Source organism: Choloepus didactylus, chromosome 10 (genome assembly GCF_015220235.1).
Source record: "Choloepus didactylus isolate mChoDid1 chromosome 10, mChoDid1.pri, whole genome shotgun sequence".
Taxonomy (NCBI): domain Eukaryota; kingdom Metazoa; phylum Chordata; class Mammalia; order Pilosa; family Megalonychidae; genus Choloepus; species Choloepus didactylus.
The window spans coordinates 91,924,642-91,948,287 of NC_051316.1; the positions used below are offsets into that span (position 1 = coordinate 91,924,642).

General features: G+C 50.4%; 2 protein-coding genes across 7 annotated transcripts; one reads left to right on the forward strand and one right to left on the reverse strand.

Annotated features, from left to right (window-relative positions):
* Nucleotides 1-5,485: 5,485 nt before the first annotated feature.
* Nucleotides 5,486-11,349, forward strand: ASB6 (ankyrin repeat and SOCS box containing 6). The gene is made up of 6 exons (XM_037797907.1): nt 5,486-5,741; nt 7,395-7,576; nt 8,643-8,749; nt 8,848-8,956; nt 9,476-9,562; nt 9,733-11,349. Exons 1-6 carry the CDS (start codon nt 5,629-5,631, stop codon nt 10,398-10,400), a joined length of 1,266 nt encoding a protein of 421 aa, XP_037653835.1. The 5' UTR covers nt 5,486-5,628; the 3' UTR covers nt 10,401-11,349.
* Nucleotides 11,350-12,072: 723 nt separating this feature from the next.
* Nucleotides 12,073-21,009, reverse strand: NTMT1 (N-terminal Xaa-Pro-Lys N-methyltransferase 1). 6 transcript variants are annotated; one of them, XM_037797910.1, is made up of 5 exons: nt 20,638-21,008; nt 19,465-19,552; nt 14,557-14,772; nt 13,425-13,677; nt 12,073-12,463 (listed from the first exon to the last, which is right to left on the reverse strand). In XM_037797910.1, the coding sequence occupies exons 3-5, from the start codon at nt 14,716-14,718 to the stop codon at nt 12,207-12,209; spliced, it is 672 nt and encodes a 223-aa protein (XP_037653838.1). In that variant the 5' UTR covers nt 14,719-14,772; nt 19,465-19,552; nt 20,638-21,008; the 3' UTR covers nt 12,073-12,206. The 6 variants fall into 6 exon arrangements, with proteins under 6 accessions (XP_037653838.1, XP_037653836.1, XP_037653837.1 ...); XM_037797908.1 differs by having other exon boundaries at nt 19,465-19,555; XM_037797909.1 differs by having other exon boundaries at nt 19,465-19,555; nt 20,533-21,008.
* Between the last annotated feature and the right edge of the window lie 2,637 nt (nt 21,010-23,646).

Sequence of the window (23,646 nt, forward strand, 5' to 3'; positions counted from 1 at the left end):
CGGGAGGAGGCTGGCCCCAGGAGACTCTGCTCAGTAGGGGCAGGTGGGCACGGGAGGAGCAGGGCAGGCAGTGGGAGCACTGGGGCCCCTGAGGCTTGTCTTCTCTAGGCATGGGGGTCTCCAAAGTGCTCCTTTGTGCTTCTTGGGAGGACAAACAGAGTAAGGGAGGGGACAGGAGTCTTCCCCTGGCCCAGCCAGTGTCCTGCCATCGGGCTCCTGCTCCCAGCCTCCCCCATCCCAGTGGGCTTCTCTCGCATCCCACCCCCACTTCCGCTGCAGGGCCCAGCCTGCCCCCTCCATGTCCGTCCTGGGCCTTGCCTGGCATCTCAGTTTTCCCCTGGAGCCAAGAGAGCACTGGGCTTCTGGGATCCTGAGAGTCTGGGCCCTGCCCTGTGAGCATGAGGACTGTGGCCAAAGAGGACCAAACAGACTGGGTCATGAGGGTCGGGGGTCAGGGTGGGGTCATGGGGTGGGGAGGGAAGAAATGGGGAGCCGGGGCCGGGACAGACGTGTGGACAAGAGGGAAGCCAGACGGCGGGAGTTCCATGACCGCACCTAAGAGATATGCACAGCCCCTCAGTCTCTGCGCCGCCGTGCCCCTGGGACCTGCCCCTGGGCTGAAGCTGGAGGCTCTCCATGGAGCAGAGAAGCAATATTCCTTTTGGTGGCTTGCTAAGTTTTACAACTATCTTATTTTATGAAAGCTCTGCCAAATCGAAAAAGGAAAAATAAAAAGAGGGCCTCTCCTCCACTTTCCCCCTCAAGGGCATTATAAGGGACAGACCTGGCTGCTGACAGCCCCTCCTGGGGAGAGTGGGCATGGGGAGGGTGCAGGTGCTGGGACGGGCCAGGGACACTGCCCACCCCTGGAGCAGCCCTCCCCGGGCATGTGTGTGTGCGTGTGTGTGTGTATAAGTGTTGAGAGGGTGTGTGAGAGGATGTATGTGCCCATGTGTGTGTGAGAATGGGTGTGAGTGTGTATGAATGTGTGTGTTATGAGAGTGTGAGTGTGTGTAAGAGTGCTAATGTGTGGGGGGTGAGTATATTATGAGTGTGTGAGTGTGAGAGAGGGAGAGAGTTAGAGGGCAGTGGTCAGGGAGGTGGTGAATCTTTTGAAGTGAGTCTCCAAGGGGAGATGAAAAGCCAGGCTCTGTGTTCGAATCCCAGCTGGGCCCCTTAATAGTTCCCTGACTTTGAGCTGGTCGGTTACCTCTCTGAGCCTCAGTCTCCCCAACTGTACCCTGGGAGTGCCAATATTGCTTACTTCCTGGAGTGTTATGATGAGTCAATGAGATGATGCATGACAAGCTTCTAACCTAACTCACAGGACACACTCAACGAATAGCCACTGTCATCAATTTGATCACTCAAACAACCAGGCCAGCACTGTGGTACCCCAGAGGACTCAATGCTGCTGGGGAGGGATGTGAGTGACGCACTAATTAGGGCTGGGAGGTCCCAGGGAGAAGGATTCAGGAGGGCCTCCTGGGGGAGGCCTGTGTGCTGGGGAGGATGTCTCTAGATGAGGTTGGGGAAGAAGAAAAGATTTTGGACATACCTAGACCCTGCGCAAGTGTTCAGCTTGGGGCCTTCAAGAATTATCCCTGCATGCTCATGTGCTCACACACACGTTTACTAAAATGGGTTCATGCATTGCGTATTGTGTAACTCACTTAGTTGAATTGCTACAGAACTTGCATTTAGCAAGCTCCATGAGTTAGCTTTGATCGTTGTAGTTACCAAGCACAACTTTTTTTATATCAGTAAATAGTAGAGTGACCCACCATCCTGGTTTGCCTGGGGCCAGGGGTTTCCCAGGAAGTGGGACTTATAGGGCTAAAACCAGAACAGAGAGAGAGACAGTGTCCTGGGCAAATCAGGATGGTTGGTCACCCTGGACATAGGTCTAAACCATTACATTCAATTATTGGTGTGGTAGACAGAATAACGGCCCCCTGGAGAGGTCTGCACCCTAATCCCTAGAACTGTAAATGCATTACATGGCAAAAGGGACTTTGCAAATAGGATTAAGGATGCTATGGACTGAAAAATAGGAAAATGATGCTGGATTATCTGGATGAGCCCAATCTAATAACATGAGCCCTTCAAAGCAGAGAACTTTCTTTTGCTGGAAGCAGAAGGAGAAGTCAGAGAGATTCCAAGCATGAGAACGATTTGATGTGCCTTTGAGTTTTGAAATGTAGGGGCCCACATGAAGGACCAGAGAAAGTCCTCTAGGAGCCAAGGGTGACCCTCGGCTGACAGCCAGCAAGGAGACAGGGACCTCAGTCCTACAACCATAAGGAACCGGATTCCGCCAACAACATGAATGAACTTGGAGGCGGATTCTTCTCAGAGCTTGGTGATAAGAGCCCAGCCAGCCCACACCTTGAATTAGGCCTTCAGAAACCAGGAGCAGAGAAACCAGTTTAGCCAAACCGGACTTCTGATTTACAGAACCGTGAGATAATAAATTGGCGTTAAGGCACTACATTGTGGTCATTTGTTATGGCAGCATTCCTCTGCATGGATGTCCCTTAATTTATTGACACATCCCTTGTGATAGATATTTGGGGTATTTCCACCTTTAGTCATTGTAACCATCCATAATTATTCCCTTGGATAAGTTAAATTGTTAACACAAAATGGTTTTTTTTGAAGCTTTAGTAGCTATTGTGAAATTGCTCTCTGGAGAGGTGTAGCCACTTTATCTACCATCCCATTTTCCCACCACCCCATGTGTGGATATATGTATAGCGTCCCTTCACCCACACTGAATTCCATTATTCTTTTTAAATGTTTGTCATTTAGAAAGGGAAAACTTTCATGTTTTATTTGGATAGCTAGATATGGTAAATAGCTCTCCTTTTGTTTGTTGACAACTTTTCTTCTTCTTGTGACTTGCCCTTGCCCATTTTGTATTGGTGTTTTTGCCTTCTTGTTGATTTTTAACAGTTCTTTATATGTTGAGGTTATTGCCTCTCTGCACATGGGAATAGTCAGAGTGACTCCCAAACTCCCTAGGCAGTAGGAGGCAGGGACAGACCCTGCCAGGACTCACTGAGCCCAACTGGGTGTTTGGCCCCAGGACCCACGTCTTGCTGAGGAATGCTGGGAGTTAGATGGCAGGAAGGGGCTAGGCTGGCCGGGCAGTGAGGAGCAGTGACAAGGAAGGCAGAGTAAAGGTTCAGAGCTGAAATCAGAGGCTCTAAGTGACAGAGAGACTCTTAACGGGAGGCCGATGGAGGAAACAAAGTTGCCTTTGGTGACAGGATGGAGGTCAGGGGGCATGGAGTTTTCCAAAGCTCCTGGGTGAGGTCAGGGGTCAGATCTTCTCTCCTGCACGCCCAGACCCTCCTGGGCCCAGGACTGGAGGAGCTGTGAGGACAGTAGACCCCTGGGGGCCAGTTGTATGAAAGAGTCCCACAGACCTGGGTTGAGGTCCCGACCTAGCTGTGTGACCTTGAACAAGCCTGTAAACCTATCTGAGCCTGTTTTCTCATTTGTTAAAATGGGGTAATAATATCACCCTCTATAATGAGATCAATATTTCAAGCATTTAGCATACTGCCTGGCACATAAGAAAGGGCTCAGTAAATAAAAATTCTCCTCCTCTCCTTTGGCACAGCAATCAGCAGCATCAAGGAGCTCTTCATTGAATCTAAGACTGACCGAGCTGGAAGGGCCCTCAGATAAGGAAACTGAGCCTCAGAGATGGGAAGGGCCATACCTGAGGTCACCTCTGGCCTCCAACCCATGTTATCCCACCTCGCTCTGCCTGTGATGCTGTTCTGGACCCCCCTCTAGAGGTGCTGCCTCTAGCTACTTGCTGTGTACCCTTGGGCAAGTCAGGGCCCTCTGGGAACCTCGGTCTCCACACCTGTGTGATGGAGCAAGCATCCCCGGATCGAAAGAGAGAGAGGCTGTGACCCGCTGTACCATTCTGGGCCTTGGAATCAACTTGGGGGAAATGGGCTACAGGGGGTGGGGTAGGGGTGGATAAACCTTAAAGCAGAGGCAGACATTCTAACCTCCTCCAGGGTAATGTCTGGGGAAACTGAGGCAAACCAAGAACAAGTACCCTGTCCAGATGCTCACTGTTGCTCAGTTTCTGAGCTTCTGATTTTACAAGGCAAGCTGAAAATCCCCATTTCTGTGTGAGCAAAATTTCCTGATTTCGTTCAAAAAGAAGATAGTTCTTTCCTGAACCAAGGTAGACGTGCTGATAGCTGTGGACCTTGTAGTACAGACTTGGTTCTGGGAAGCCCACGCTGGCACTGCCCTAAAGGGGCTTAAAGCCCAGCTGCCCACCCCCCACCCCTCATTACTGCTCCTTTAGGCAACAGAGGTAAAGGCAAACCATGGTGTTTTGAGTGCTTGATGGGGTTTTGATAGCTAGTCATTTACTCTGCACAACAACCTTGTAAAGGTAACAATAATAATGGCCAGCAATTATATACCCCCTACTGCATACTGGACCCTGCTGGGTTGCCATAGCTGTATCCAAGCAGCTTTGGATTGATTTTTCTTGTAAAGTTTGTTTTGCTTCTGGTGGTGCGGACTTACTCTGCCCATTTAAAATGGTTAATCATAAGACTCATGGGGTTGCCTTTAAATGTGTCTTCCCCTCCCCCCAGGCTCCACAACTCTTTCATCTGGCAGGTACAAGGCCAGAGAGACTCCCAACCCAGCATGGTGGGTGCTCATGGCCAAGGCTTGATGTGAACTGCTGGGACGGAAACACCAATCTCCAGACTCTCAAAGACATCAGGGCTCCGCTGTGGGACCGAGGTTGTAGAGACTCAAGTTCGTGGCCTCAGAAAAGTGGTTCCAAGGCTTGGGTTCCTTCCTGCTAAACTCGACTTCAATCGACATTTACAGAGCTCTTGACCCTGGCTCTTAAGTGAGTGCGATTATCCCTATTTTACCGACGAGGAAATTAAAGTTCATTGAGTGCATCCAGGCAGCAAGTGGCAGGAGCCGACAGCCGGCATGGGCCAGGTTCTCCCAGGGTCCGAGGATAAGGAATAAGGAATTGTCCCCACCGCGGTGGACGTGACCGCAGACCCTCCTCGGGGGCAGGTGAGCGCTAGACCAAGCAGGAAGGATCCGTGGTCTGATTCAAGTCCAGTGAGGATCGGGGGCATCAGGGACTCGAGTCACCTCCCCCGCCCCGGGCGCGTTGGGCAGTGGCCGGGCCGAGGCTCGCAATGGGAGGAACTCGGACGCCGCCCAGCGGCCGCGGACGGGATCGCAGGGCCAGACTGGGACAAAAAGGGGCGGGCCCGCCCGGGAGTTGGGCTCGCGCGGGGCTCCGGGTCCACGCCCCTGCCCTGTCGCGGCCTCTCGGCTGGGTCAGCCCCGCCAGTCGCGTTTCCGGACGTGCCGCGGTCCTCCGAGTGCGCAGGGGGCGCTGTCACCGCCCCGCTCTCTTTCCTGGGCGGGCGCGGGCCGGAAGCGCTAGGATCATTTCCGGTGCCGAGCAGCGGGCTGGGCGGTAGACCCTGCCGGGCGCGGGGGCTAGTCTAGCAGAGGCCAGGCCAGACTCGCGGCTACTGGAACGCCCTAGTCAGCATCTCGGCCTTGGGGAAAAGGGCGGCCGCCTTGCTGCGCCCGGGAGCGGCCAGGATGCCATTCCTGCACGGCTTCCGGAGGATCATCTTCGAGTACCAGCCGCTGGTCGATGCGATTCTTGGCTCCCTGGGGATCCAGGACCTCGAGCGACAGGATCCCCTGGACGGGTAATTTGCTCCTTTCCCGCCAGCGGGCGGGGCCGCTCTTACCTGCTGCTGCTTTTCACTTTAGTTGTCACTACAAGGTGGCGAGGTCGGGGCTGGAGAAGGTGTGATGCCCCACTTTAGAGATAAAAAGATTGAGGCGACAGGCCGAAGTTGCGTGGCTTCGAGCTCGAGCTTATCTGCACCGACCCATAGTCTGCTCCTTGAAGGGTGGAGGCTGCTCCAGGCCAGTGCCGGTGAATGGGCAGGGAGGACCGCAGGGTGGGGTGTCTGCAGGGCCTCCGCCTCAGGGCCCCCACCCTGTGCCCTCCCTATCCCATGTCCTCCACCCGGAGGCTGACCTTCATGATGTTTGTGTTCCAGAGGAGAGAATGACAACAGTCATGAGTAAATAGTATAGTGTATTAGGTGTAAAGGAAAAAAGGGAGATTAGGTGTTTGGTTGTTGGGGATCAGTTGGAATTGCAAACACAGTAATTATTATGAGTCTCTCCAGGAGGTTTGGTGGAAACAAGGTTTTCTTCATCGATGCATCAGTACTGCTCACATTGAGGCTTGCTCTGAAAATGCAGTGCAAGGTGTTTCTTTGACTCTGAAGCCATTCTGGGGTGGGGGGTAGGGCAACAAAAGAGGGAACTGCATGGCCTTTTAGCGGGCATCATGCAAGATCTCTGTCCACAGCGTTTGCTTTCCATCCATGGGCACTTGCCAGGGCTGGGGTGGGTGCAGTGGGGATGAGATGGAATCCTGCCCAGTTGGTAAGGATCAAACCTTGAACCAGCCAATGAAGGGGTACAGATGGGTGAGATTGTGAAGAGGAAAGGAGGGGTGGGAGCACCAGTGGAGAAGGAAAGCCTCACCAAGAGGAAGAGGTGGCAGCCTATGAGGATCCTGGGGTGTTGTCAGAGCTGCATGCAAAGGCATGGAGCCAACCACAGGCTTGAGCTTTGGGGGAAAGCCACAGCAGTTCTTAGTAGTTAGTGCTGGCTAGGAGCAGAGAGGAGGATTTGGGGGAGGTGAGGCTGACAGGTAAGCGGGTTGCAGCTGGGATGTGAAGGGCCTTGGGTGTACATACCTTCAGAGGACTGGCAGGCTAAATGTCTCTGTATGAAAGGGGAATGAGAGAGGGCTGAAGGAGGGCCACTGCTCTCCTGGTTGGAGGAAGAGGAAAGATTGCCCAGGCTACTCTGATATCCTCTGCAGCTTGGGGAGAGTACATGACTTTTGAGTTTGAAGGGCTTTCTGAGGAAAGAGCCTCAGTGTCTGTTTCCTGCTTATAGCTCCAAGGGTTTCTTTCAGTCCCTACAGCCCAGGTGTGTAGGGCTTTGTACCCACACCAGGGACCAGATTCTCTGGGCAAGTTGGGGACCAGCCTGGGAGGAGCCTGAAGACAAAACCAGTTCTTTGTCAACAAAGCCAAGGACTCTGCTCCAGTTTGAGAGATCTAGCATGGCCCTCCCTCACCACAGACCTTGGAATGACCCTTCTTCTAAGAGAAACTTTCTGCACCACAGGGCCTAGGCCCTGACTTTGGTGGGTGGTTATGGCAGGAGAGTAGGGGGAGCCTGATGGTGGGGCTCCATGCCACAGGGTGCCCATGCCCACTTGTCTCACAGCTCTTCCCACTCTCAGTTGGTTGGCCTCTCTCCTGCCCCAGACCCAGTCATGTTGCCAGTGAGGAGAGCCGCATCCTTGTTCTCACCGAGCTGCTGGAGAGGAAGGCCCACTGTCCATTTTATCAGGAAGGTGTGAGCAATGCTTTGCTGAAGATGGCTGAGCTGGGGCTGATGCAAGCAGCTGATGTTCTCCTGCAGAACGGGGCCAATCTCAACTTTGAAGGTCAGCTGGGGCCTAGCGGGGGATAGGGGTGGGCAGGTAACTGAAGCGTGATCCTGTCCTGGCTGCATGGCCAGGCCCTCGGCCCTGGTTTTACTGTTCTCTTAGGAGCTACTTTACTTATTTATTTCATGGGGTGATGACTAAAGAGGCCCACACTGGGCTGCCTCCCACCTCCCCTCCCAGCTTTCAGAAGACCCTTACCACCTCTCTTCCTAGACCAAATTTGTGGCTGCTTCTACCATGTGACTGATTTAGCAAACTCTCCCCAAATCCCAGATAAATCCCTGCATCCGTTAATGTGAAAATGTGGCTGCTGGCACTGTGCCCAGAGCTAAGGGAAGGTAATTTTCCACCACTTATTCTGAGCCATCTTGCATTTTTGTTCTTGCCATAGGGAGAGGAGAAAATAAATAAGCTGTATTGGGCATAAGTTAAGGCAGGACTGCGTTGATTTCTAGCTTTTAAGTGCTGGGGGATGGTGATGGAGTCATTCTTTCTTCTCTGGCTTTTTCTTGGGAAGTGCATGGTTGGCCAACAGACAGGGTCTTTCTGCTGACGCAGGATGCAGTCAGGCATGCTTCCCCTCCCCATTTGAGGACAGGCTCCAAGGTTGCTGGGCTCCTGGAGAGTCAAGGAGCTGAGAGAGGGCCTGGTTTTTGAGACCTGGTTTCAAAATCGTGGCTATTATTGCCAGACTCAAGGAACAGAGCAGCCAAAGAGCTGCTACTCCAAGTGCTCCTCCCAATAGTGTTGAGAAGAGATGCCTACATTTTGTGTCCGCATTTTACAGAAGAGGAAACTAGGGCCCAAACAGGTTAAGTACTAGGCCCATTAGAACTCTCCCAGGTCCTGAACCCCTGAACCTAGATCTGACTCCTAGAGTCCTTCTCTAGCATCTGGTGAGCACAGTTCTGGCCTGACCCCTCACAGTGACTGCAGCCTGGGCCTGCAGCTTCTGGAGACTTCGGGTATGAGTGCTACAGCTGGGTTCTGAGGCCAGGAACTGGGCCTCTGCAAGAATGTGCTGATAGGCAGGACTGTCCATAAGCTGTGTCTCTGCCTTCAGACCCGGTCACCTACTACACAGCTCTGCACATCGCCGTCCTGCGAAACCAGCCCGACATGGTGGAACTGCTGGTGCGCCATGGGGCTGACATTAACCGGAGGGACCGGGTAAGAGAGCCAAGTCCAGCCTACTCAGAAGGGGTGGGAGTACCCCAAGTAGTCTCACAGGCCCCCAGGCCAACCCAGCTTGTGCTGTCTTGGCTCAGATCCATGAGAGCAGCCCCTTGGACCTGGCCAGCGAAGAGCCAGAGCGCCTGCCCTGCCTGCAGCGCCTCCTGGACCTTGGTGCAGATGTCAATGCAGCTGACAAGCACGGTGGGTACCTCGCATAGAAAAGCAGAACAGCCCTGAGCCTCAGGTGCCTTGTGAGGGGAAACCCAGGGTCTGGTAGCTAGGTAGGCAGGCTGGAGGCTGGCCTCATCTGACAGGCACAGCATGGCTGGGTGCGCAGATATTTTGCTGTCTTCCCTCTGAGTTCCAGAATTCAGAGGCTTTAGAGAGGCATTGCTGTCATTATTCTCCAGGCTGACCCCTCAAGGGCTCCCTTGGTAGGTGGAGGTGTGATAAGTGTGCACACTTGACTTCTGAGGGAATGAAGCCTTCCTGTCAGTGGAGGAAGAGTCTCAAGTAGCATTTCAGGGTCTATAAAATTCCTACTTCTGGCCCTTCTTCCAGTTTTGTGCAGATGGAAAGAGAATAATCAGAAACCTGTCACCCTCAGCCCTAGCTGAGAAGTTGGTCCTTTTTAAAGTTCATCTTCTGCTTCTCTGGGGTTACCCTGACCTCAGCTTCCCAGCCTCCCACTCAACCTTATTCCTCTCACTCCTTCTCTAGGGAAGACTGCTTTGCTCCATGCTTTGGCCAGCAGTGACGGGGTGCAGATCCACAACACTGAGAACATCCGGCTCTTACTGGAAGGAGGTAAGGCTTGTCCTCTCCTGGAAGAGTAATCCCCAGGCTGGTTCCAAACCTCAGCCTGCCACATAGCACTTGTCTAGTTTCTACAGGCTCCCCACCTGCTTTAAAGTGTTAATTTCTAATGGTTTAAGGCCTTCTCTCACTTGCTATTGTTTTTCTATTGGCTCTTCTAGGGGCAGACGTGAAGGCTACCACCAAAGACGGGGACACAGTGTTCACGTGCATCATCTTCCTGCTTGGTGAAACTGTGGGAGGGGACAAAGAGGAGGCCCAGATGATCAACCGCTTCTGCTTCCAAGTAACGCAGCTGCTGTTGGCTCACGGGGCAGACCCCAGCGAATGCCCAGCCCACGAATCCCTCACCCACATCTGCCTCAAGAGCTTTAAGCTGCATTTCCCTCTCCTCCGCTTCCTGCTAGAATCTGGAGCTGCCTATAACTGTTCCCTCCATGGTGCATCCTGCTGGTCTGGCTTTCACATCATCTTCGAGCGGCTCTGTTCTCATCCAGGCTGCACTGAAGATGAGAGTCACGTGGACCTCCTGCGCAAGGCTGAGACCATCCTTGACCTCATGGTGACTAATTCCCAGAAACTCCAACTGCCTGAGAACTTTGACATCCACCCTGTGGGCAGCCTAGCAGAAAAAATCCAAGCCCTTCACTTCTCCTTGAGGCAGCTGGAGAGCTATCCCCCACCCCTCAAGCACCTGTGTCGAGTTTACATCCGGCTCTACCTTCAGCCTTGGCCTGTGGATGTGAAGGTCAAAGCCCTTCCTCTGCCTGACAGGCTGAAGTGGTACCTCCTCAGTGAGCACAGTGGTACCCTCGAAGATGATATCTGACAGGTCCCAGGCAACCCTATAGCTTTCTTCAAGCCCCCAGACTAAAGGGAACAGTGGTCTGGGAAACTTAATTCAACCTGTTGGTGGATTTTAGTAACTATCACAGGCTTAGTAGAGGGTTTTTTGATCCCATCTAGCAAAACAGTGCAGTCTGGAGATGAGACCTGGTCCTTCTTGAGTAGAGAGACAAAGTCGAGCAGCATAATCATTCCAGTGGTGACAGGCATGGTTCTTCATCTTCCAGGAGGCTGCCCTCCCTTCCCTCTGGCAGCACCCCAAGCTTCAACCCATGTTGGGAAAAAGAACAGAGTGTAGATTTGGGGACAGTTTACTCCCTCTTAATTTGAAGGGGACTCCAGGGCATTTACAGAAGCAGGGAAGCACTAAGTCTAAGTATTCCTGAGAGCTGCAGGAAACTGGTTCTTCCTGCTTGGAGGAGACACAACCAAAGCTAGAAGGCAGGGTTAGGTCCTATTTCAGAGCATGCAGCAGGGTAAAATCAAGCTGAGGCCCTTTATCCTGCCTCTTTCACTCCAGATTCAGAGCTGGGGTGGGTGGACATTTAAAGACCACTACAGACTCATCTTCCTGGTGTTGAAAGCTGAGCTGACCCTTGCCCACCAAGGCTCCACTGCAGGTACCAACTCATGCCTGGGGGCAGTGCTACTTGCTGTGGTGGCAGCTCTGCTTCTGCAAAACCTGGGGCAATCATGAGGGCAGACAGGGGACAGCTGTTTCTGAAGTCTTGTTTTGTGAGGGGCTCACCTAAGGGAGAAAGCTGCCAGGACTGGAAGCTTACTGTACTGCCAAAACTGAACTCTCATAAAGTCATTTCAGTCCCATTGGTCATTGTGAAATATGTAAACCTACATGCCTTTGGGAAGAGGCTAAGGCAACTAAATGCTTTATTTATATTATAAAATTAAACTGATTTCTCTTGGCCTTAAAATTACTTGTGTAACCTCCACTCCTTCCCTGGTTTAGAATAAAGGCGCCACCAGGATCCCACAGCAGCCAGGAAGGAGAGGTGGTAGGCAGGGGGAGGGGCATTTAAGTAGCAAAAGTCCATTGTCCCATAAAGAAAAGCAGCACCCAGACGGCTAGGGCCTTCACAGCACAAGGAGTCACCCTTTTATTTTTGACTGAAAATGCCTGCCAAGGATCCAGAAGGCACAGCAAAGAGGCCACAGACATCTCCCCTGGTACAGGCTGTTGTGACTGTCACCTGCCTTAAGGAAACCAAGGCCCTGTCACCAAACAGGACTTGGAGACATGAATATTCCCACAAACAGCACAATATAGCAGACTCCATGCTGGATTCTTGAAGGCCCCCACCAGCCCCACCAGCCCCAATCATTTCTCTCAAGGAGGCTGCTCCTCTCCTCCCTTGGTAAAGACCGTATTTCTTCATGTTCAAAACAAAGTTAAGGTTATTCTCTTCCTCTTAGGGCAGCCAGGCCTATGGTTGAATGGCCAGTTGGCGTTACTGAGACCCAAGGAATTTCAGCTTCAGATTGATCACCACATTCCCACACAGCACCAGGCACCAGTCCTGTGCTGCCCAATCCCTGCCTTTCAAAGCAGGCAGAACCAGCTCCTTGCCTCACTGCCTAATTCATTAGCACCCATGCCCACTTGGTTCAATTTTGCATTTTTAAAGAGAGACTGTATAGTGAGTGGATGGCAGACAGGTATATTTAGCAGCCTCTTTCAACACTTGTGAACTATCAACATGGAGCCTCTGGATCTCAACCAGCTGCCAGCTCCCTCCCCACCAGTCCCTGGGTTTTTCCTGCCAGCCCAGGTTCATCTCAGGGCAAAGCTGTAAACATGATAAATCTCTTCAGGGAGGTTCTCCTGCCTCTCCTCGGCCAGAAGGCTGAGGCCTGCACTGCGGATGATCCTGTGGACAACCTCGAGGTCCCGGCACACGCTGCTGTCCACATCATCCAGGATCACGCCCTCCTGGGCCATGTTGTCTTTGATGACGATGATGCCATTGGGGCGAAGGGCCCGCTTGCAGCGCCGCAGGAACTCAGCCAGGTGCTGATCGGTTAGGTGGCCTGGGGAAGGCAGAGGCCTTGGTTACCAGGGGAAAGATGCAAGCATGTACATGCCCCTGGATGTTTAATCAGCCACCACTTACTGAGCACTTAATCTGTGCAGAGTACTTCGTTAGGTGCTTAACGCCCAGTACCTCACTGGCTTTCACAACAGTCCTGACATTTTTTGCTAAACCTCATCTTGCATAAGAGTAAACTGCAGCTCGGAAGTAAATGCCCCAAGAGCAGGTAGCCAGTAAGTGTAAAGCTAGGACTGAACCCTGATTGGCTGACTTCCAAGTCCTGTCCTTAACCCACACACTATGCCACCCACCCTTTGTAGGCCGGGATCAGGGGAGAGTACCTGATCCCGTTTTGGCATTACAGGGGCTCCCAGATTTCCTATGCTACATTAATGTTCCAAAAGCTTCTTGGGACCACAGAATACAGGCTGTGGACACAAGTGTCCATAGCTATCAACCCTGGTAGTGGAGGCTGGCCTCTGGACAGAGGCCTACCACCAGGTCAGCAGGCCCTGGGAAGAGCATCCTGGGTCAGCACCAAGTGTGCTGTTAAGCTAAATGGGTGCTGGAAGGGATCTCAAAGAATGGCTCACTCATGGGAACGGCAGGAACACCTTTCATTTTGTTATTTAAAAAAACTTTATTTTTAAGAGAGTAACTAAATTTCACTTTCTTTAAAGGCAGTAAATCACTGGCCATTTAAAACTTGTCCACAAAAAATTGCCCCCAAATGAACTGCAGCAGGTACTGAGTTGAAACAAAGCATCGAAGGAGATTCTGAGAAGACCTCTTTCAGAGAGTCTCCAGTACAGCCCTGGGGAAGCACAGGGGAGGATACAAGGAATCCTGGCTGGCCTGCATGCTGCAGGAGAACCAAGGCCCCAGCTCCCTGGGGTTTGAGGGGCACCTCAGTGGTGGGAGCCAGGCAGGAAAGTGGAGAAAGGAAGCGGAATCCTCACCTATCACCCACTGGATCCAGATAACATCATACGAATTGGGCTCTGGGCTGAAGTCCTGAAGACCACAACAGAAGTAGTTCCTTACCCTCTTGCCCTCCTCACCCAGGTAGGTCTTAGCTTTAATCAGAAAGTCCTCTGTCACATCAACCATATCTACCACTTTGAAGAGTGGCAAGAGTAGACGCTTGGTGATCCTTCCAATGCCAGCTCCACAGTCCAGAGCATAGGAACTTCCGGTCTTGCTTGGACCTTCCTAAAAAAGCAGAGAAGGCACATAATCTATAAGGAAAGATTAGAAAACCATAGAGACCCTGTCACTCCAAAGGGCCAGGGCCAGTTCCCCATTAGCCCAGAACAGTTAGCCCTGGTAGGGACTGCCTATGCATAGATCATTCTCCTTTATCTGGGCCACACATTTCTAAAACAAAAGCTGACTTCCACTTAAAGGTAGTAACATGAATACATGCATTAATCTCTCCCTCCTGAAACCTCATTAAAATGACAACACAGGGAATAAAAAGAGTTCAAACAGTGAAAAGAGTGGAAGAGGGGCAATCAGTGAACAAAGGATTTCAACAAATTCAGGAAGATGGAAAGTAGATGGGGGAGACACAGGCTAGAGCTGTGGGAGAAAGCAGTAGCTTCCAGTGTTTGCCAAGGGAAAGAAGGGAGCAGGGCCCAGGGAGGCTCCAGCCTTGGAGACACCAGCCTGGTACAGAGGAGGGCAGGGGTGAAAGAGGTAGAGCTACAATCATGGCAAGTAACTAGGAATCTGTATACAGCAGAACAGCTAACACCCACAGCCCCAAATGCCCAGAAAATAGCAAGAAGACAAAAGTTTAGTCTTTGACAAAACTGAACAGTTTGAGAGAAGACTTTTAAATTCTGGCTCCTGAGAGTCTCCCACTTAAAAGCCAGCTTCTATCTGGTAACCTTAATGCAAAGTCCAGAGTCCAGAAGTCTCACCCTCCCCACACAATCCTTCTACTCAGCTTTCCAAGACCTTTGTATTAAATACCAACAGATAACTGAAGAGCCTGCAGTGTTACATTTAAAAGATGGCCCCTCACGCAGACCAGGCAGTGCCACCAGAGCTACATCCTCTCCTGGAGAGCACACCAGACCTGCCTACCCTCAAAAACCTCTGCAGGAACTTCCGGGAGCTGTTGATGTCGATGCTGGAGATGTGGCCATACCCCCCAAGCATGCCGTCCACTGTGGGTGGGATTTCTTTCCAGTACGTCTTGGCCTTCGAATAGAATTGTTTCTCATCTTCTATCACCTCGCTTGTCATGCTGTCACCAACCACGTCTCTCTTCAAATACCAAACTCAGCAATGGCACCTCTCCTGAGCAAGAAAAAGAGTGAATCAGCCAGCAGAAACTCTCAGGTAAAGGGACACAGTCACACACCATGCTTCCCGGGTTCACACAATCTTGCCTGGCATGAGAAGTGTTCAATATCCCCAAATCTGCTTCTACCTTGGATAACAGTACCTCTGTCTCTTGCATTTAAGTCAGTCTGCCAAGGCTGTCTTCACATCAAAGCAAGAAAGGTCCTAGTTTCTAGTTCTTTACTTGACCCAAAGGCACAGAGAATCCCGATCTACATTTAAGGTTAGCAAAGCAAGAAACTCATGTCTCTTACAGTGGGCATTCCAGCTGATCCTGGGAGGGGTTTGAGGAGCTCCCAGGCCTCCCTTCCCTGTCTCACTCATGAACACAGTGGGGTCCATTCATTAACAATGAGCTCAGACTCTGAATCAGGCCATAGGCTGTGAACAAGGGATGGAGACAGTAAACAACTATATAGACACACATAATTACAACAGTGGCGAAGGTGGCGAAGGCTGTAAAGGAGAAGTACAATATGCTAAAAGAGCATACACTAGAGGAACCTAACTTAGTTGAGAGAATCAGGGAAGACAACCCTGAGGAAATGACACATGAGCTGAAACTAAAGGATGAGGAGTGAGCTAGGCAAGCAGGACAATAACACCACTCCGGGAAGAAAAGAGCATGCAAAGGGCCCTGGCAATTGGAAACTCAAGGTCATATTTCGCAGTTTAGACTTTACCCTAAAGAGCAATAGATTTGAACCACTCTTAAGATTAAGCAGGGGGGTGACATGAGATGATCTGTGTTTCTGGAAGACTGTGTTGGCAGCTGTGTGGACTACAGGGGGCAAGAGTGAAAACAGACAACCGAGTAGGAGACTATTACCATGATGGTGGCAAGAGACCTATACAACAGCAGACAATGCCCTTAGCAGAGCTAAGGTCCACGATGTCCCTATGGAGAGGGATGACAAGTCAGCAGCTCCACACTCAGCCAGTCTGGCCTCCCCAAGGGAGGGATGGAAGGTTCACATCTCAACCCGAAGACACTGGCACTAGTCAACAAACCTTTACCAAGCATAAGGCCACTGTTCTGGTTCCTGTGACACTGACCAAGATAAAGTCCTGACCCTCAGACAGGCAATAAAAATGGGAACAACGAAAATACAAGGCAGAAAAAATTAGGACTCTCAATGAGTCACAAAGTGCCATGGAAACTCAAGTGACGGTGGAATCTTTTCTGAAAGGCAAATGGGGGAAGCAGCCTAGAGCAAGCAACCCCTGAGCTGGGCCTTAAAAGATGAGGAATGCCCTGGACGAAACAAGGGGTTGGGGGGAGGGGGGGGAGTGGGCACAGGCAGAGGTGGCATGACAGTGCATGTCACTCAGAGGACTGGTGATGGCCTGGACTAGCTGAAATGTGGAGACAGGAGAATGTTGTGGGAGATGACCATGGAAAGCAGGTAGGGTCTGGATTATGGTGGGCCCTGAGTACATGCTAGGAGCTATGGGCCTATCCGTCAATAATAGGAAACCAATCAACCGAGAGTTTCTGAAGAGCAAGGGGTTCACGGTGACCCAAGCTCAAGGGAAGTAGAGAGGTAGAGAGATAAGAATGCAGTAGCCATGCTAGTAGGCGCAGAACAAGTAACAGCAGGAGCAGTGGTATAATAATAACAGCAGCAACAGTGGAGGCAGCTTTTGTTCTGTTGGCAATGCTAAGCCCTTTTCGTTTATCAGTGAATCCTCATAAATAACCCTGTGAGCACAAGCACCTCCACTTGGAGATCAGGGATCTGATGTATATGGAAGTGAAGTAACCTACCCAAAGGTCAAATGGCCTGTATACTTTGCCTAACCCTAGGCCTTGACTGCTCTTCCCATACAGTCAGCTCATCATTTGGGTCTCAGCCTCCTCAAAGGAGTCTCCACCTCGGAGGCCTTCCCTGACCAGCCTACTTCAAGTGACTTTTTCCAATGCCCTTATCCAGTCACTAAGTTTTGCTGCATTCTTAATGTGTATGTCTATCAAAAATTATATTGCTACTTACTGCCTTTCAGCCCCCACTGGAATATAAGCTCCAAAGGCCAGGACCTTGCCTGTTCACCACTGTCTCCCCAGCACCTAGCCTCAGGGAGTCTGTCAATACAGTGTTTGATGGAAGAATGACCAATGTGATCACTGGCCTATAGGCTCCCTGCAGGAGGGAGTGTTTGTGGGTGCAGAAGGAGGGGATCCTGGAGGCAGGGGTGCAAACTCTCTAATCCTCCAGGAAAGCCTCTCACTTCTGTGCTCCTGGAATTTCATTCCCCACCCATTTTGACACAACTCTGTTGGGCTGTATTAAGTCCAAAAGGACATCACTGACCCCTGAAACTATGGTGTCAACACAAAGACTCAACATGCAGAAACCTGGTATAATCCTAAAAACAAAAAAACTAAAACCAAGGACTACTTTAAGGGCTTCAGAAGAAATGAGAAAATAGAAAAACTGACCTGAGGACAAGTAAAATATGTTCAATTCAAAACTCAGACTCTAAGGAGAAGGAAGGGGAACACAGGGAACAATACATAAGAAAATGAAACAATTTTTCATTGACCACATTTGTTAATAGCACCCAACATACTACTTGAACTTGTCCTGAAAGAGAAGGTACCCTCCCTAAGCAGCAGGCCCATCCCAGAAGCACAGCTCAAGGACACTCCTGATGGCAGCAAACTGAGATGGGATGCAATTCTACTTCTACTACTAATCAGTTCCTTCCAGCGAACCCAGCCAGTCAGTGAGGGACACACAACCGCCAAGAGCAGATGGGAAGGGGCCCCTCCTCTCCATCCCCAGACCTGACTTCTGGCACAGATTCAAGACCTCGTCATAGATAAGGTCAAACACTGGCCCTCTGAGGGACTAAGCAAGAGCTGATAATGCCCACATGCTCTACCAGGGTCCAGTTCCCCTTAGATCTGCTGCTTGGATGCTATTTCAACCTTCAGTAGAAACTTTAGCTGTATCCAGAGAGAATCCTACTCAAATCCTTGTTCAGAGTCTAGAATCATTACTCAGAGTGATCCCCTCACTTCATGGTTCAGATACCAGATTTGGGGCCATTATGAAGATGAGTACAATCACTGCATCAAGCGTGTAGCCCTCTGGAGTAACAGGCTATGGGGGACCTTGATTCTAAATATAGCACACAGACACACACACCACTTGGTTCACCATGATGTTCCCACACCAGTGTCCCAGCACCTGAAGATATACCTCTCAGAAAGAAAGAGCAGTCAGTGCACTGCTTAGAATAATAAACTCTTGCTTCACACCAAGCAAAAGAACATGGAGACCAATAATGCTAGCCATGGCAAGGCAGATGTCACTGTGGTTCCCTGTGAATTGATGGGAAAGGGGGCCACCAGCCTGAATGTCACCCTGTATCTGGGATTGAAAGCTACTCTTGTGGTTGGGGTCTGGAGGCCAAGTGGCTGTCTGTCCCCCGCCAATGGGCCCTACAGCAAGCATATCACAGCCCCTCCATTAATCACCCAGAAAGGACAGCCTTCAAAGGCTACTCTTCCACACCACCCCAGGAGTGCCCCGATGCAGACTGGAGCTCAATGAGCTCAGGCCTGTCCCAGCCTCACTGCCTGCCAGTCTCGGCAAATTTCTGGTTTTATATTCAAATCTATCTCCCCCACTGGACTGGTTACTCCTTAGAGAACAGTGGTAACATCCTAGAATTCATCACTGTGTTTCTTGTGCATCCTACACTACACATAAGTATTCAATAAAAAGTTCACTTCTGATCAACTGAACAGAATACATTTGGGGCCAAAACACTTAACAGGCTGTATTCTGCCTCTCCTTCCAGACTGTAAGCTGAGGTGGGGAGGGTTGTAGGCAGGAACATTATCTTGCACAGCACCTGATATAAGGTGTTTACTAATTAGTTGTTGATTAAATGAAAGGATGAGCTTTATGCAGCTACCGCCATTTTCTACTTTTAAGAAAATACTACAGACAAAAATCCAATCATTCAAAACTGCGAACACTGAGAGCCATTACTGACAATATAATTTTTTTTGCTTTACCAAAAGCCATACAACATGATTCCTTTAAATGTCAAGGCCCCTGAATAATCTAATTTACAAGAATTCCATTTGCACACAGATTCTAGGAAAAAGTCAGAAGGCACATCTAAACCGGGAAATGGCAAGTATAACTTTGACATTTGTTCTAACAGCTGATTCATTAATAAATGTGATTCCTGGGATTCTGTCTGCTCTTAGCCTCCCTGCATCCAGATCTGAGCAGGGCAGGAGGTCCTGAGAAGTCAGAGGGAACAGCAGGGTCAAACAGCAGGTAGTCCTTCTACACTCTGCTCCTGGGAAGGGGTCAGAAGCACAATCTGGCTGTGTGTGCACTCTAGGCTAGCCCAGAGTTGAAGAAAAACCCTTTGCTCGTGGTTAACTTCTGCTCCTCAGCAAGCAGAGTGTGATCTGAGCATCCTCTTCCTTCTTCCTCCTCCAAGGTGTTTTGGGTGACACCTGGGCTACCCAGCTACTACTATTCTTCTCCCAGCATCCATGAAAGAGAATGGCACTTGAGCTGCCACTGTCAGTTCTTTGCCTAGTCATCTCATTTGCATTTAACTGTCTCCAAGAAAAAGCCTGAAGGCAATAGGACTTAAGAGCCTGTCTGAAGTTACCTCCTCCCTCTGGCAGCGCTGTGGACAGGACCTGTTCTCCCTGGATCTGTGTAGACAGCAGCTTGACATATGAAAATGGCAGAGTGCTCTACTGGAAAGGGGGAATAAAGGGAAACAAAGAAAACAAAAACAAAAATCAAAGTATTATTACTGCTATGTGGATGGTCAATCCAGCAGACCCAAATAGCTCTGAAAATCAGCAAGGAAGGGGTGTGAACTTCCCCTCCACCACAAGCATAACCACTACAGAGGAGATTTCTGAGAGGCTGGACTCTATGGCTTCCGGTCTCCACCAAAGAATTTGACGTGAACCTCCAAGGCTCCCAGTCCCCAGTTTACAGATGGAAAACCCAATACACTAAAGGAAAGTGAAGTGCTTTAAAACACACACAGGAAACCAGCAATAGAACTAAGTAGGGAATCCAGGCTTCTTTTCCCAGTTAAAGGCTTGGTCTCTTCCAGAGGCCCATCCCATCTGATTGGACAACTCATTCTAGACATCAGGACATCACAACCATCCCTACACTGTCCTACCCCACCCTCGGGGCCTCTGACATCAGCTTCAATTCCTTATTGTACAGACCAAGGAACCAAGGTCCAGAGAGGGAAAAGGTCACACAGTTGGTGGGCAGTGAAGTCTGGGCTTTTGCTATGGCAGCCTCCCTACAAACAGGATGACCTTGGCTCCAAGGGCTAGTGGCAGCAGGCTCTCTTTAGAACTGCACCTGTGTCGGACCAGAGCTGGGGCTGGGCCCAAGGTTAAATATCATAGCAACTCCTATTAACAGGCACTTAATTGTGCCAGGCTCTGAACTGGGCATTTTACTGAATCCTCACACCCACCTTCTGAGGTGGAAGGGCCTCACGTGTTCCTGCTTCTCAGAAGGGAAACTAAGGTTCAGGGAGTGAAAGGGACTTGCTGTGGCCTGGGGACACGTGTGCGGGAGTGCCCGGCCCAGGCTCTGGGTGCCTCGGCTTTCCGCCTCTACCCCTCGCCCACGCCGCCCCCTGGAGTCTGCGCAGATCTGGTCAGCGGACCCTCTGGGTGCGCACACTGGAGCGGCTCACCCGGTCACGTGACGAATCGGGGCTTCAGGGCAGCGGGGCAGTTGGGGGTCGAGGCCTCCCCTCTCTCAGCGGCTGCCGCCCCCGGCAATGCCTCGTGCTACTCACCCCGGGCGGAGACTCCCGGGACCAGGGAAAAGAGGCCGAGAAAGAGGGAAGGAGGAAGAGGGCAGCGGCGAGCCTACAAGCCGACAGCCTGCTCCGCCAGACGACGACGAGACGCGACAGGTCAACGCGCGCGCTGCCTTTGCCCACTCGCGTCACTTCCGGGCGTCAGGAGGGAGGGCGGGGCCGCTGTTGGTTCCGCCCCGCGGGCTCCTCACGTTGTTTTACTTTTCTGTACAGGAACAGCTTCCGGGACCGCAGCGTCTCCTTGCAGCCTCTCTCTTCCTCCAGCATGTGCAACCAGTTAGTTTGGAGGCTGCGAGGCTGGGCTTTTAAAAACTAGAGTTCTTTTGATTTTTCACAGGGTAAAAAGCATCCTAAGCCTTTATTCCTCTAATCCCACCCACTCCTATTAGCATCTTAAAATAATACACCTACCAAAAAAGTAAAGAAAAAAAAGAGATAACTTATGGCACCACCACACCAAATTAGAACAAATACATTCTTTCCATTCCAAACAGGTTGCCCACCCCTAAACCCCTCCCATTTGTAGAAACTCTGGAATGCCGCTCCAACCCAACTGCAATGGGAATGGGAGCTTGCGGGTAGGCATACCCTGTTAAACTCTCCTAGCCTGTCTTCTCTTCTGCCAGGCAGATGCAATAATTACTCACCTTCCGATGCTCTGAGGGTTAAATTGGTGGGATAGTGAATGTTAAGCTTTCAGCCACGCAATTTGCACAGTGGCCTCTCAGGAAATGGAAGCTGTTATAATGACAATATTCATCATTAGTAAATTAATTTTTCCTAAACTGATATCCTGTCATAGATTTACAGCACCTTCTGCTGGGCATGTACAAAGGAGGTGCTCAACGTGTGTTTGCTCTAATGAGGTGAAAGCTGTGGGATGCAGGGTACTGAAAAGTCCTGCCTGCAGTCGATTCCCCATATCTGTTTACATACAAATTATTTGGTATCCACTCCAGCCCACCCCAGGTTAGACTTGGTTGCCTGGGCCTGTGCCCCTCTTCCAACCTTCATTTTCCATGTCTCTAAGGAAAGGAGAGAAATGTGGGCAATCTCTGCTGCTGGGGGCATCATGAATCCTCTTTTGGGGGGCAGCTCTGATCACAGCTGTAACATGCTTAAAAACCCACTTCCAATTGGAACTCTCGGGCATTGCTGGTGGGAATGTAAAATGGTGCCATTTCCCCAAAAAGCTAAACATATAGTTAATACATGACCCAGCAATTCCACTCCTAGGTACTGTATCTACCCCAAATAATTGAAAACAGGGACTCAATCAGATATTTGTATGCTAATGTTGATAGTGGCAATATTCTCAATAGCCAAAGGGTAGAAACAACCCATGTTCATCAACAGAAGAATGAATAAACAAAATGTGGTATATTCATACGATGGATATAATTCATTGTTCATGTGGATGTCCATACAATGGAATATTAATTGGCAGTAAAAAAACATAATTTTCATATATGCTACAATGTAGATGAACCTTGAAAACATTATGCTAAGTGAAATAAGCCAGACACAAAAGACAAGTATTGTACGATTTGAGTCACATAAAATACCTAGCATAGACAAATTCATACAGAAAGAAAGCAGATTAGAGGTTACCAGGGGCCAGTGTGGGAGGCAGGGCAGAATGGGGAGTTATTGCTTAAGGGGTACAGAGTTTCTGTTTGAGTGATGAAAAAGTTTTGGTAATGGATGGTGGTGATGGTCACACAACACTGTAAATGTAATAAAAGCCACTGAATTGTACACTTAAAATTGTTAAAATGGGAAATTTTATGTTCTATATATTTTACCACAATAAAAAAAAACTATTTAAAAATGCTCCCACACCCATCTTTTTTTTGTGCCAATGGAAATGAAATCCCCTTCCCCATGCTTGGTGCTCCAAGGTCTTTCCAGGTCTGGCCGGCTCCCTGACCTCAAAGCTTCTCACATCTCTGAATTCCCAAGCCTAACACATAGTAGCTGCTCAATAAATGTTTACAGACTGCAAGTGCTACAGGGCTCCTCAGAAATCATCTATTTAGTGTGGTGTTCTTACCTAATTCTTTAAAATTCACATACCCTTTGGATAAACAGAAAGATTACTTGCCACCCTCATTTGATACTCTAACATCCCAAGGAGATGTGCCCCTCCAATCCTGGTTGAAGATCGTTTGCAGAAAATGAAACACATCTTCTGTCATGCCTCCTCCAGGCAGCCGTCCTGTAATTTGAATTATTAACAGTCAGTTTTTCATTATCAAATTGTAAAATTATACCACGACAGTGAAATTATTTGTTCAAACTACTCTTGACCTCCCCCTGCCCCCGATTTACACAATATATGCCTCCTCCCTGTCTCCTCCCAGTCAAGAGTTCATCAGTCCATTTTACAATGGAGCTTAGAGAAGGGAGGGCCTGTCCCTTGTCAGACAGCAAACGGTAGCAGGGCAGGGACTCTAAATCGGATCTCTTCGTTTCCCAGCCCACTGCATCCCTCACTGCCCAGCCTTGCAGTGGAAGTTCTGCTTTCAAAAGCCTCCTGACCCACCTGTGCCTCCTGGATAAGGAGGGAGTAGTGGACCCCTGGGCCCTGGCTCCTTGGCTTGGGCCTGGCTGCTCTGGTCAGGAGTGCACCCCCCACCCCACCCACCATGGACACAGTTATGGCATGCTGGGCACAACAGCCGCGCCCTCTGCCCCCAGACCTCAGTGCCCACTGCTCCTCAGGTGGGTGAGGGGCAGATCACAATGACCCTGAAGAGGTCCTGGAGGCAGCAGGGAGGGGCAGCAGAGGGACCAGGGCCAGGAAGATGGGCTCTCTCAGGGACCAGCACACCTGTTAGGGGGCTCTAAGTTCTCAGGACCTTTTCTGGCCCCTCCCAGAAGCCCGATCAGGGTGAGTGTGACACCAGGCCCCAGCTCAGAAGTGAAACAATCTGGGGGGTGGGTGGTGGTGGAGAGGAAGCAGGCTCAGAGATGCCCAAAGTC

Excerpts from the sequence above, each read along its gene's own strand:
- ASB6 (XM_037797907.1), top strand. The coding sequence starts at position 5,629 with ATGCCATTCCTGCACGGCTTCCGGAGGATCATCTTCGAGTACCAGCCG. Across the intron at positions 8,957-9,475 it reads CAATGCAGCTGACAAGCACG|GGAAGACTGCTTTGCTCCAT; the intron begins GTGGGTACCTCG and ends CTCCTTCTCTAG. Across the intron at positions 9,563-9,732 it reads CCGGCTCTTACTGGAAGGAG|GGGCAGACGTGAAGGCTACC; the intron begins GTAAGGCTTGTC and ends TGGCTCTTCTAG.
- NTMT1 (XM_037797911.1), bottom strand. The coding sequence starts at position 14,718 with ATGACAAGCGAGGTGATAGAAGATGAGAAACAATTCTATTCGAAGGCC. Across the intron at positions 13,678-14,556 it reads TCCTGCAGAGGTTTTTGAGG|GAAGGTCCAAGCAAGACCGG; the intron begins GTAGGCAGGTCT and ends CTGCTTTTTTAG. Across the intron at positions 12,464-13,424 it reads CTGGATCCAGTGGGTGATAG|GCCACCTAACCGATCAGCAC; the intron begins GTGAGGATTCCG and ends TGCCTTCCCCAG.